The following is a 14,242-nucleotide window of genomic DNA, read 5'->3' as shown; positions in this document are numbered from 1 at the left end:
TTTCAGAGCCTTTAGTATGGGAGCTGTGTGAATGGTAGAAAATGGTTGGCAGTGTATACAGACGGTGAGGTTCCTTAAATACGTCGGAGAAAAATGGCAGAAAAGGCAGAATTGGAAATACTCCTCCACAAAAATATTTACATCTGCGCAGAGAGCCTTTCGAAACACGTTTTTTTTTCTATATATGAAGGGAGGCAAGTGCTTGAAAGTTTGAAGGTTTACTAAAAAAATATAGTTGTTACATTGAAATACAATAATTGATACATACAAAAAGAGGTCCCAGAGTGAAACACTGTCGGGGGGACCTCCTGTAATAACGTTATACGGTGCGAAAGTTCCCAAAGGTGTAGCAGCTTTTGATTGCGGTAGTGCAATAAAAATTACACAATGAAAAGCGAAAACATGGCACAGAAAGAAAAGGCATGGTACCGGATTGGTTGGGCGAGTTGTTGAGGCGGCGTACAACACACTGATGCGTTAAGTGCCGAGATTCGAATAGCTCTCAAAGAAAAAAGCTTTTTAATCTACAGTGAAAAGAACTTGGGGAACTAGACAATTTAATTTCAATCGGTATTGTGTTCCAGAATGCAATGCCTGAAAACAGAACTGTTTGTCTGCCGTAATTGGTGGGTGCTGAGTATTCACAGATAACAAGGTGCAACTGCGCATTTTTTATCCAATGTGATTGGACAGAAAAAGATGAGTGTTCAGGCGTAGGATGTTTTTCTTTGCGTGTACATGAGCCACACCTTGTTTCTTTTTTTCCTCCTTGCAGACGAGGGCGGGGAGGTCTCCTTGCTGTCTGCGAAGCTAGAGGTAAGTGCAACAAACCGTATCTGAATTTTTGTTCATACCGTCAACGAACGCTCAAGGAATTAAGGTCTCCCCGGCAGTTGCTTTCGGCACAGTGTGTCCCACGGATCTCTTCTTACCACGCATCAAGTGTATGTTGGATCGGTTAATTCTATAAACAATATCGATAGGTTCCTTGTTCTAGCATCTAAGGTAGACAGTTTGGTTAGTTTGTGTTGACTTTAAAAATGTTTACAGTTGAGAAAATGGCATAGATGAAGAATGAAGCGCACAGGGCTTATGTGCTTTTTTCACCAATAAGTGTTGGCTGCTGGATTTATTAATTGGGAAATGAAACATCTTACTCCAAATAGGGAGATAACTTGGATGTTGAATTTGGCTGCAAATGCTCGCGGCTGCAAATTTGGTTCTAAAATAATTATTTGACTGCATCCGTCAACTCAAAATGAACAAGAAGTGTGGAGAAGCGAACGCATTAAGTATAGTTCTTTGGATACGCGCATGATGTTTCTTATTTTATAGGCAAATATATTACACGAGCGTAAGGTGATTAGTAGCCCAACCGCTGGCGTGTAATGATGAAAAGCTAACCCCAACAAGATCTCGTTTTTGTAGCGTAAGCTACACTGGCTGAGGTTGAGCAGTTTCGCGTGGACCCCGAAGGGCCGTGCTGCGCAAGCGCGAGGAGTATTGGATTGGATTAGATTGGATCAAATTGGGTTATATTTAATTAGACTGGAAATCCAATCCAATTGGAGTACGGGTGTGCAGACAAGTGAGTCTGCACATTCCAGAGGAGCGAAGTCATAGCCGCGGCAGACGCACTGGTGCCGGCGCATGCCCAGCTGTGCGCCTCCGTTGCGCAGTAGCCAAGTATGACGCTGCGCCGGAGCCACTTGATAGCCGTTTGGCGTGGCTCCTGGAGAGCCGTGCTGCGCATGCGCGAGGAGCAGTGACTGGACTGGACTGGATTGGATTGGATTGCTGAACATTAGCTCACGCTACGTATACCCTGGCATAGCCGAGCTAAGCCGCTGCTATTTTTTTACCGCACGTGAAAGACACCAAAATGTGTGGCCTTCCCATGACCTATTAGTGGTTTCCGAATAATTTGTGGGTCATATTGTAATGGGTCCCATGACAAGGGAAAAGAGCCACATGATGGGAAAAGAACGTGTGAAAGCGCTACTTCGTCCGCTCCCATTTTGATGGTAAAAAAAACGGAGTTCATGAAATTTTGATCTGCAAGCGTAAAATGGTTCTCAGTTAGTTATTGTAATAATCGTACCGAGAGCTCCCGGTCTCGTGGCAAACAGTACATGCCTTTTGTCGGTGTCACCGTGTGCGAGCTTGTAAAAATTCTCACTGCGTGGGTATTTTCTTGTTTCGGTGATATCACTATTAGAAAAGTACCAATTAGTGGCCCATAAAAATGCTGAGGAACGTTTAGGTTACTGCTACCGAGCCCCGAGGTCAGTCCCTGCTTTAGTTGTGTACATTTACTACAGGTTTTTCTGTACGCCTAGGCGCTGTAGCGTCGACATCCCTTGACTAACGAACCAAGGCGTGATGTAAAGTAGCGATAGCCGTGTAACAGCTGCCGTGCATGATTGATACGGGCACTGCGGGATATTACTGGTATTCGGGAATTTCGAGTAAGTTTGAAATCTCGACAGCAATCTTTTGACACTAAGGTTCATCGCAGGGGGTACGAGTTGGTGCTCCATACCGAACGTTCACTATAGTGAGCGTTCAGTATGAATAGTGGTGTCGTCGTAGTCGTGTCGGTGTCATCGTGTCTTCTTGCGCTATAGTGCAATTAGACACGACGGCACCACATCACAACACACGACAAAACGCGATTTGTGTCGTTCGTGGTAATCTGTTGTCGTCGTGTGTCTTTACGCAAGTGAGTGTCAACTAAGGTTCTTCATATTCTTTGGGCAGCCAAGCGTGATAAGTTGAGTACGCAAAGTGCTTGAAAACTTTTTAAATGAATAATAAAAAGCTTCCTTCCAACACTGAGACATCGCAAATAACTCTCTCAACCAAGAATACGGGAGGGGGAGGACCACTGGGGCACTGCTGTCTGCCAATGTCGTATCATTCTATTTCAGCGTCGCACCAGATATTTATGTCCGCGCGACGCAACCTCATGGTTGGCCACAAAAATCTTTTGCGCTAACAAAAGAATAGTTTACCTCGTATTAAACTACGTACATTATTTGGCAACTAACAAATCCCACGAGCGGAACGCTTACCGCGGGATTTAGTTAATATTAAACATGACAATCGGGTATGTTTTAGGGAAATTTATAAATAATTGTGAGCGAAATGATTATGACCGAGGCGGTTACATTAGAGGTGACTATCAGAGATACAGTAAGGAATTACACCACTTCCTTATTTAAAAAGTGGCAGAGGCTCTTGAATAAAAATTTCAAAATAGCCACTCTCAGTCCTTAAGTTGGCTGTAGTAGGTGTAGAGAGTTTATCAAAGCAGGTGTCCACATAGCAGCGGGCCTAGTTACATCATCATGTCGCCACTTATTCAGGCTTTTGTATTGTTCACCTTGGCGGGAAAGCGTTCGTTCCATTTGAGCTTTTGCTTCGCGCGTGTGGGCGATTAACGGCAGAACCTGGAATCTCAGTGTAAGGCAATGATGCCCGCGCGATAATATCCCTTTGAGGTATACCCCGACCTCAGCTTACTTTCTCGCAATTGATTGCCTAGTGCAGGCATTCGCGAGTCATCCCCGTCTGATTGTGACGCAAATGCCTCCCACAAGTCCTACAAATACGCCGGCCACAGGCCCACAGCAACCACAGCTTGCATAACCTCACAATTAGCGCTAGACACGACGCCACTTACAGAATTCTCACATGTGGAGCGCGCTCTCGAGTGTATAGTTCATGACGTTTCCCCTATTTCGACAGAGCCTGACAGGCCATTTATTTTAGCCTTGCACGCTTAGGTGCACTCTTAAGCAGATGAACGCGTTCATTCTGTATGTAGCTTGTGCATTTCGATAAGAGCGCATTTTGAGGAAAATTAGTGCGGTTCAAAAGAGTCCCATGTTAATATGTGATGCAAATTTGCTTCTGCGTTGTCAGCTCCTCTATCTCGTTATATGCCTGGGCATGCGCGCCCTCGTGCAGACACACACACACATACATACGTACGTACATACATACATACATACATACATACATACATACATACATACATACATACATACATACATACATACATACATACATACATACATACATACATACATACATACATACATACATACATACATACATACATACGTACACAATTGCATACATAGACATCACACGCATTTGTTTATATATATAAACTAATAATCATCGACAGGTATAATGTTTCGAGCACGTAGCTGCTAGTCGCTGAATTTTAATATCCCGAAAACATTCAAGGAAATCGACCAGTGTTGACAGCGGTTTGCTGGACTAGTGGGCGAGAGTACAAGCTTTACATGACCTTGAAAGGACGCGTCTGCACTTTATCTCAGAAGCCATTACACGCATTCAAACGAGGCTCTCCATCAAGTGTTCAAGAAAAAAGAAGCATTTATTTCGTAGCAACCCTGGAGACCTCTTTCCGCGCGCGTCGCCAGAGAGGAGGTTGGCGCGTACTAATCGCGCTACGAAGCCAAGCTAGGTAATTATAGAGGGTGTCGGCGACGCCCGACGGAGGCGGCAGGACGAGGAAAGTCCAAACCGTCCTTCGTCGCTGCTCGCTCACCTCTTCCTCCCTTGGCTGTTTCTTGTAGCAGCGACGCCCTTTCTAGGGGTGTGGCATTCCAATTGACCTGACGGGCCATCTTTTAAATGCAGAGCATTTCAGTAACTCACGATGTCACCCGCGTTGGCGTCCGTAGTCCGCATCGCTCCCCGTCGGTCTGGCATTGGATTGGATTGGATATGGATTGGCTTGGATTGGATTGGCTTGGATTGGATTGGATTGGATTGGATTGGCTTGGCTTGGATTGGATTGGATTGGATTTGGATTGGATTGGATTGGATTAAAGTGGATTGTGTTGGATTGTGTTGCGTCATAGCCGCGCCACATTGCGTCATAGCCGCTCCACGTTGCGTCATAGCCGCGGCAGGGGGTTCACGGCACGTTTCACGTTTCACCATCGACTTCATCGACAATGTCTACGCGGGAAGAGAAGGCGGCGCGGCGGCGTGCTGCGGATGCTGAGCGCAAGCGCCGCAAGCGAGCCGCCGACGCCGAACTTCGCCAGCGAGAAGCCGCAGCCATTCGTGAACGTCGGGCGGCGATGCGGGAGGGAAAACAAGCACAAAAAGAACAGAACTCCTGCTGGCGCAGTTTCAGGCAGGGGGCGCGCGAGCACTGAGAAGGCGGGAAATTTGAAATGCGTCGGGTGGTAGCAGTGAGCGGATAACGGCGCTACAGCCCATTATGGCGAATCAGTGCTCTGCATTTCCAACAGTTTTCACGTAAAGTGGAACGGCTGTAACTTTTTTAACAGCGGCATCGGCGACGCATTGTTGCATATGCGCGTGGAGTATAGTTAAACGCAACCTTTGTATCACGTGTAAATTCTTCTTTTCTTTTGCTGGTATTTTGCGCAGTGATATATACGATTGCGCAATAATATATTAATATTATTTATATTACACATCAATCATAATCATCATCGGCATATCTCCGCCACTGCAGGGCAAAAGCCTCTCCCATAGATCTCCAATTATTCCGGTCTTGTGCTAACCGCGTCCGATTTATCCCCGCAAACTTCGTGATCTCATCGGCCCACCCAACGTTCTGTCGGCCCCTGACACGCTTGCCTTCTCTAGGGATAGCCTTCTCTTGCGGCATATATCTGGCGGCTTTGGCCGGGATTGTACGTGTCTGCTTTCTAATAAAACCATCCAAGGAATGTATTGAAGCTCTTATTTACTCAAAACACCAGTTCCTTCATAGATCAGGAATAGCTACAACGCTTTTTGGGCAGTGTTGTATGGGCGGTTACAGCTGAGAAAGCACATATAAGCAATAATTAAATATTCAGAGGCACCCAATGGTCCGGTCACTGAAAAAATTCAACACAGGAGAGGACACTCTAGGTCCCCAAAAGCACTTACAAAAAAAATAAGATAATCATTAAAAGGTATTTCGACTGGTTATACATTCCAGCCGTAGGGAAAATGCGAAATAAATTATATTTTCTTGCCGCCCCGTAAAAATAACGGCGCATCAGATGTTCTTGAGGGCAGCGCTCTTTATTTTAGTTTTTTTGCGCATGAACACTGGGGCCGCTACTGTGTTTTCGCGGCGGCGTTGTAACCGAGCGAACGATGGGAACAGCGGCGAAGAGTGAAAGAAAACAGAGGATGAGAGTGTGGCTAAATTGTGAGGGGGACGGCCGTTTTCCGAGGCGGCATGACACGTTCTGGAGAAAGTGTGAGGGGGTGGGCAGTTGCCGAGCCCGCGGCGTACGCGTGTGTGAAAAACCGCCCACGGCGTCTAGTGGCGCCCGGTAAAGGAAGCGCAAAACCGGGCATCCTTGAATGCAAGCGTCTTGTTCTTTCAAATTCTGCGTTCTGCACGTTCATCTGTCCTTCGGGTCCTTCGTCGTCCTCTTCGTTGCGTGGCCCATCCGAATCACGTGACATTTGCGCGGGTAGGTTCAAAGACGATTTCGACCAACTGTGAGATAACGGTATAGTAGCGCGCCACCGTGCGTTCGCTGATCACGTGATTAATCCCTGAGAGACAGAGCACTGATCTCCACTAGAGTTGCTGGATGGCGCTTCGAGCTCTCCGGCTCACGGCCGCCGGAAGTTCGCGCGCTCGTCCCGGAAGTCGGGCCGTTCCAGCATAGCGCATGCTACGCATGGGCTGGTTTCGCACGCATTCCGCCAAAAATGCCTGCTTGTTGCGCCGTCAACTGCACAAGCAGACCAGAGTAGTCGTTTGGGAAGAAGTCTCACTTGGAAGTATTACAATATTCGGTACGACGTGCGTGATACGCAGCGAAACGCTAATGTCATATCAGTTTCGTTTTTAAGCTGTAGCTCTTCTTACGCAGATTCCCTCGCTCTAATCCGGATTTATACCGGCGTTGGGTGGCAAAATTATACCCTAGTTACACGGCAAAAGTAACCACAGTTAAGTTTAACCGTGGTTACTAAACTTTAACCGCGGTTATCGCAAACTGCGGTTTTGGATGTTACACGCGAAATTGCAAGTTTTGTGACCGGATTTACTTGATTATGAGCGCAACAAATATAAATGCACACTTTTAACTTCACGATAAAAAACAAAAGAGAAGCAGTGTAGACAAAAAGAAATATCGTTAAAGCATTCGCTTCTGACACAAACGCAACGCACTCGTGCGCGGCCAGAAGAGGGGCTTCCCCAACAGCTCGCAACCGGCTTGGTTTGCTTAGGTCTGTTCGGTGTTGGGAACTTTCAGCTTAGCACAATTTTTCACCGCACTAACATCCATTTTCTAGCATTCGGAAGTTCTTTTCCGCGATCAAATTGATTTCGAAGAGCGGCGATGCGATAAGCTGTTGCTGCCGTGGTCTGGGCCGGTTCGGGCCGCAAGCAGTGCCGTGCGGGCAGGCGCGCCGGCGTGTTTACAGGCACGGCCGACGCGCGCGCCGATCGTCTCCGAGTGCTGAAAACGCTTCAAGATTGCCTGCTATATCCATTTTTGGTGGACGACGCGCGGAATTTACAAATTTAGCACGGCTTTTGTCGTAGTTGATCGGGCGGATCGGGAAACGAGCCGCTGCTGACGGGCAGTCGCGCTGATTGCGAGAGCGATGCTAAAAATGCAAGCGCGTCTTGGGGACAGCTTTGGGGCGCCCGCTGTTTGAGAACCTTCGTCTCTTCCGAACTCCAGGTGATTTTTTTTTTTTTCGCCTCCGCTGATGCGCCGCCACTTGCGTCCGAACTGAATTGTGTGATTTTGAGCACTGCGGCTGCGGAAACTGTGGTTAGCGTGACCGAACTGGCCAAGCTCAGTTTGCGTTAACCATCGTTAGCGACGTAACCGTAGTTTCGTCTGTCGTGTAACGCAGCAAACTGCGGTTTTGTCTAACCGCGCTTTTCCTTAACCGTGGTTAACTGTGCCCGTGTAACTAGCTCTCCATTCCCAGGCAGCAGGCTCTCCAGTGACCACTTAACTGACAACTGTTTTACAGAACGGGCGCACGAACTCGGCTACAGCCTGACGCCGTGCCCACGTTGTTTTCTTTCTAGCATAAATCCCTAGCATAAGTTTCTAGCATAAATCCCGTTAGAGCTGCGTCGTCTCCTCTCAAACCAAGACCCAAGTGACCTTTTCGTTCTCCTTTGCAATTAAATTCTGCTTCATATTAACGTCCCATATTTCGGTATAGCATAAGTTGCGATCTGAACGTGATGTGTACAGCCAAAATGCAATAAAGTGAGAACAAAATGCCAAAATGCACCAATGGGGACGCTTATCAGCGGGTGAGAAGCGTAGCAGACGCCTGACTTCCGGGACGAGCCGTTGAACTTCCGGTGGCCGTGCGCGCGCCCGGCCGCGACAGCGGCGAAGCGCCATCCAGCAACTAAGTGGAGATCAGTGAGACAGAGCTATGCGCCTTGACCGAGAAGACTGCGGTTCGCCGTGCGCGCTAACTTCGCATTAGGGGTTATTGTAATCGTCAGCGAAAAAACCGCTATATGCACAGAGGCCTGTTGGAAATTTTACCACAAAATGGCTGGAAAGAATGTTTTCAGGCTTAACAAAATTTTCCACATGGTGGTTTTTAAGGCTTCATCGCCACAGATTCCGAATTTCATTATTTTATTAACGAAATTCTGAATTAACGTGTATGCATATACAGCTTGTCCCAGCTATCATGCACCTAAATTTTAAAAAGAGCAATGGCGTTACTCGAATAAAACCTAGTGCATAATGTTTCCAGTACAGTGGAGAAGCGTTCAGTATTTTTTTTCGCTAATGAGAGTTAACTAATTCATTGTAATTATCAAACTCGAGATGTACTGTTTGTCATTGAGGTACATGTAGCAACCCAAGAGAGGCGTCTAATTGCGGTATTTCTAGCGACAAACTAATTGCGTACTGATTTATTCTGACTGATAAAGAAACCCCGCGAAATATGAAAAATATCACGTGGTGCGCTCCCAGTCGCATCACAGAGCATTGCCCTCGAACGGGCTGCCTCTGAGTTTGCTAAGATGAAATAAAGAAAACAAAGCAAAATGAAATTGCGACCAAGTTTCGCGTTATCTGCTACACGCCCCCCCCCCCTCCCCCCCCCCCCTCCCCCCCCTCCCCCCGGCGAAACTTGCTGTCGCTGCTTCTTCCATTCCTGACATTATCAAGGTGATGCGCTGTCTATTGGGGCGTGTGACAGGAAAAGCATTTCGTATTTGGGGGCGCTGTTCAATGATGCGGGCGGGAGTGCCGTCACGTGTATATATATCGCGGGGTTTCTTTATCAGTCAAAATTAATGAGTACGCAATCGGCTCGCCGCATAAATTACCGCAGTCAGATGCGTCTGGTGGGTACCTACAAGATCCTCATTGACACTTTAATGATTAGGAGAGTACTTCTCGAGATAAATAATTAATAACAATTAATCAATTAGGTATTTAAAATAATCAAATATTGAATTAAAATAAATTGATTAATTAATTGTGGTTAGCAAAAAATACTGTCCGCTTCTCCACAGTACTGCAAACATTATGCACTAAGTTTTCTTCGAGTTTAAAATATTGGTGCATGATACCTCGGGCACCCTGTATAAGCTTAGGTATGCATAGACGTGTGCCCAAGGTTTTCTGAGGTGCAGGTCACCGTCCGCAAAACAGTGCCTTAAACACCGTCTGAGGTCGCTGATGCTTTAACGTCAGTCGCCGCAACGCTCCGCAGCTGTCCGTCATGCGGATTAAATCCATGCGTGTGTGAATTCGTTAAAAAAAGTACAATAACGTTCACAACCAGACATGCGCATAGCATTTAGTCAGGCTAGCAGCAGCCGTGTGCGTCGAATGTGCATCGAGTATGTAGCAGGCAGTCGCTGAAAGTGCTGTCCACCTAAAGCATCAATGAACTCAGACGAGGGTTTCTACTGCCGGGATGAAGTATAGACCTCATAAAATCTTCTACCACCGTGTCTGCTTTTTGATTGCTAAAACCATTCTACGGCACTGGAAACCAAGTATTAAAAAGCTTCCAAGCGCAATGCATCCTTTCCAACCACTCTGCGATACGCCAATCCTGTTTCAAAGTCGACTTGACTACAATATAAAAATCATTGCGGGGACGAAGTTCTTTTAAGGCAATATAAGCAGTCTGATATGAAACTACGAAGGGCCTAGTGAATTTCATATACTTACATAAGAATCCGCGTATCCCTATGGAGCGCCGCACATGGAGTCCTTTAAAAGTTTGCTTTATAGTAATGGACAATGCATTGATGAGAGAACATTTTTTCAGGGTGCTCCCTTATGTGAAAATATTAACTCCTTAGAGCCTCTCATTAAAGCATTTTCTCATAAAGAAATTGCGACTCTGAATTTTACTGGACAGGTGCGCGTCTTTTTGCAAGCTTCACGTCAGCGGAGGTTGGCGCATGGGAATAACTGCCTTTTGCATGTTCACCTCCTGCAGCTGAAGCGGCATATTCAGGGGTATAAAATTTCAATTGATGCCCAATAACGCCGATTTTTATTAAGCAAATTGTGCCGATGCTGCGTTGCAAAAAACGCGCGCGCGAGAGCGAGAGAGAGAGAGCGAGAGAGAGAGAGAGAGAGAGAGAGAGAGAGAGAGAGAGAGAGAGAGAGAGAGAGAGAGAGAGAGAGAGAGAGAGAGAGAGAGAGAGAGAGAGAGAGAGAGAGAGAGAGAGAGAGAGAGAGAGAGAGAGAGAGAGAACTTTTATTTGAGCCACGGTTACTGAGGGTTGGTGGCGGCTGGGCGGAGGCCAGCCGCGACTTCAGTAGCTCTGCGTACCAGGGCCTCCTGAATCTCCTGGCTAGAGCTACCCAACGCCTCTCTCCATAGCTCGCTGCTGGAGATTTGAGGCAAGGGGTCGTGAGGGCAAGCCCACATGCAATGTTCCAGAGTGGCACGTTGGCCGCATTGGGGACAGTTGGGTCTGTTTGCAAGAGTCGCCAATAACGGGTTTGGTGAGGCGTGAGGGAGGAATGGGCGGTGGAGAAACTACGGCGAGAGAGTCGGGAGTGCTCGACGATGTCGTTGAACGTGATGAGGCGTTCTTCGGAGAAGCGCGCGCCGTGTCGGGGGACGATGCTCACACCAGCCCGGAGTGTGAGATCGCGGGAAATGGCATGGCCGAGTTAGTTTCCCGGCAGGCCAGTGTGAGCCGGGGCCCCACACCAACTCCACCATCTTTTGAGGCGGGTCACTCTGTAAGATGCGGAGGGCTTTAGAAGAGATGGTCCCCCGTACAAAATGCAGCAGAGCCAGCTTGGAGTCCGTGAGTATCTTGGGCGGAGTTGGACGTTGTGTGAGGGCCAGCGCAATGGCCGCTTCATCTGCAGTCGCGGGGGAGGTAGCTAAGATGGTAAGTGTGCTGAGGGGGGTGCGAGCGGAGTTGCGCATTACCTCCAGGGCGTAGGCGTTGTTATGGCGGTATTCCGCCGCACCACAGTACGCCGCTTTCGGCCATTTTGCCAGTTCCCGGTTTAAGGCGCGTGTACGGGCTTGGCGGCGCGTTGAGTTGTAGACGGGGTGTATGTGTCGGAGCAGGGGCCTTGTGAATATGTTTTCCCGAATTTCAAGTGGAATATGCATGGCACTTTTAGCTTGTTCGGACAGCGGAATGCCTTGAGCAGCGAGAATAGACTTGCCCGTTTCCGTTAGCTCTAGGCGATTTCTCTGGGATGATAAATGGGCTTCAACTAAATCGGTGGCGGTGTTAAAAACTCCGAGCTGGAGCAGACGATCCATGGATGCGTTAGGGGGTATCTGCAGGGCGGCGCAGAGACCTTGCGGATGAGGACATCGATCTTGTTAAGCTCGACCTTGGACGCTTGTATTTATAGCAGAGTATAGAGGAGGCGGCTGATAAAAAAGGAGTGCACTAGGTGACGGCGGTCCCTTTCATCTAGTCCATGGTGTCGGTTGGTTACCCGCCGAAGGATTGCAATAATTTGGTCGACATGAGATCCGAGTTGTTGTATGAAGAAAGCATTGGATCGATTCTGCTGGTTAAGTAGGCCGAGGATTCTGAGGCGGGAGACTTTAGGGACTGTATGGCCTTGTGCCGTTATTTAAATTTGGGGATTTGCAGAAATACGTTTACGAGGACGGAGGATTAACAGCTCGGATTTGGAAGGGGTGCAGGTGAGCCCGGCCAAGGCTGCCTGAGAGCTGACCGCATGGGCGCCTGCTTGGAGTGTGCTTTCAATATGTCCATCATTACCTCCTGGTACCCAGAGTGTAATGTCAACCGCGTATATGCCAAAACGAAGGTGCGGGATCTGTTTGAGAGATTGGCAACAGGCAGGAGGGCGAGATTGAAAAGCATAGGGGAGAGGACCGCCCCTTGGGGGTACCTCGGCTGGCCAGATGGTATGGGCCGCTAGTGTGTGGGCCAAGGCGTACGGTGGCTGTGCGGTCGCTCAGAAAAGCTGTGACATAGATATACACCCTCAAACCGGAGGAAATGACTGAGAGGCCGGCCATTATTGTCTCGTGAATGACCATGTGGAAGGCTTTTTTAAGATCAAGCGCCAGCACGGCTGCGTTGTACACTTTGCTGGGAGGCTGGAAAATTTCATTAGATACTTGTAGTAGTAGATCTTGAACAGAGAGTTAAGGTTTGAATCCAAGTATTTCTTGCGGAAGGGCTTCGGTTTGAATTACGGGGTTCGTGAGTCTGGCTAGGACGGCGTGTTCCAGCACTTTGCCAACACAGGATGTAAGCGAGATGGGGCGGAGCTGATCGGGGGCTACAGGTTTGCCGGGTTTTGGGATGAAAGAAATTGCTGCTGGACGCCAGTCTGGGGGGAGAGTGCCACTTCGCCAGTAGTGATTGTATCATTCGGTTAGTTGTGTGATGGAGGCGTCATCTAGGTTGCGGAGTATCTTGTTGGTGACAGAGTCGGGACTGGGAGCTGAACCAGGTTTGATGGTTTGAAGAGGCGTCGTGACTTCTGCTTCGGTGATGTCAGCGTCGAGTTGGTCGTTATCTACTCCGCGATAGGCTTGGACTTATCTTTGTGGTCCTTCCGGTATGTATAGGGAGCGAAGCTGGGTCATGATTTCGGAGAGGGAGCCAGGTGTATTGTGGATGAGTTTCTGTTGTTTGCGAGACTGGGCCGTTCGTGTGTGTGCGGGTGCCTCGATGCCAGCGCTGCCGTACGGCGGAGACGCGCGTGAATCGAGGCGTCCTACTTCAACGTTCATAGAACCACGTTGCCCTACTCCACATGCGTTCCAAGCAGACCGTGCAACCTATCTAGTGGAACCTTTCGTAACTGTTGCCGCTCAATTTCTTAATATTTCGCCACAAGGTATAGTGGCGCAGGCGACAGCAGGCGACGGCTGAATGAATTTCTTTTCTGCAGTGAATATAGTATTTCATTTCGCAAAAGTCAAGCATTTGTGATTTTTTTAGAAAAGAACACTGCAAATATCACTTACACATTATTTGTTTTCTTATATTTGTGTAATGCCTTGTTCTTGTTCAACAATGGTGACAAGTATGAACATTTCACCGGACTTAGACGTTTAGATTTGGCTACGAGTATATAAAACTATTGCGCAGACCCTGTATCACTTTGGCCGGGTGGCTGAATCGAGTCACTGACAGACAGACACAGAGACAGACAGACAGACAAAAATTTCTGGGTTTGAATAGCCTAAAAAAGACTATCGTCTTTAAAAAACCGCTAGCTGTGCAACAGTGGAAAGCCCGCCTTGAAACTACGCTATGTTCTCGGCTGAGCCGTTTAATGCGATGGAGACTTCGCGAGCTTTGGTCATTACGTCGCTATGTTGAGGTTAAAGAAGGATCAACTATTTTAAGTGCAGATCACTTTATGGGCTCGCCTTGTCGTCTTAGCTCGCTAACGCTCAATGCGACTGCCGGAATCAGGCGGCGCATCGAGATAACGGACCCAAGTAGAGCCGAATTCTGTGCCGGCGTCAGGGAGTCGCGCTGAGGCTTCGAAAACCACGTGGTTTAAATATTCGTTACCGTTCAAACCTTGTGAACTGCTGGCGCTTGTCATACATCTCCCCGTTATTTAGCGCAAAAAAAAAGGTGCAGGTACATTTCAGGCGAAATCTGTGCATATATAACCAGCAGCGCTCGTTGAGTTGGTTTTTACGATAGTAAGCAAAAAAAAAATGTGGCAGTGCAACGTCGGTACGTGCGGGAGGAAAAGCAAGCACAAAA

The 14,242-nt window shown here is 47.9% G+C and overlaps 1 protein-coding gene across 1 annotated transcript in view; it reads left to right on the top strand.

The window, feature by feature from the left end:
• Positions 1-14,242, top strand: part of LOC144162716 (solute carrier family 4 member 11-like) — an 88,430-nt gene that overhangs the window by 33,992 nt on the left and 40,196 nt on the right. The window contains exon 2 of the mRNA XM_077693358.1: positions 776-816. Within this exon, the coding sequence (XP_077549484.1) occupies positions 776-816 (41 nt within the window). The remainder of the gene's footprint in view (positions 1-775; positions 817-14,242) is intronic.

This window comes from Haemaphysalis longicornis, unplaced genomic scaffold (assembly GCF_048455015.1).
Source record: "Haemaphysalis longicornis isolate Haplotype H1 unplaced genomic scaffold, Haemaphysalis longicornis Haplotype H1 scaffold_12, whole genome shotgun sequence".
In the NCBI taxonomy this organism is placed as follows: Eukaryota; Metazoa; Arthropoda; class Arachnida; order Ixodida; family Ixodidae; genus Haemaphysalis; species Haemaphysalis longicornis.
Note: the sequence above shows the minus strand (reverse complement) of the source record. Positions and strands in the feature narration are given on the sequence as shown.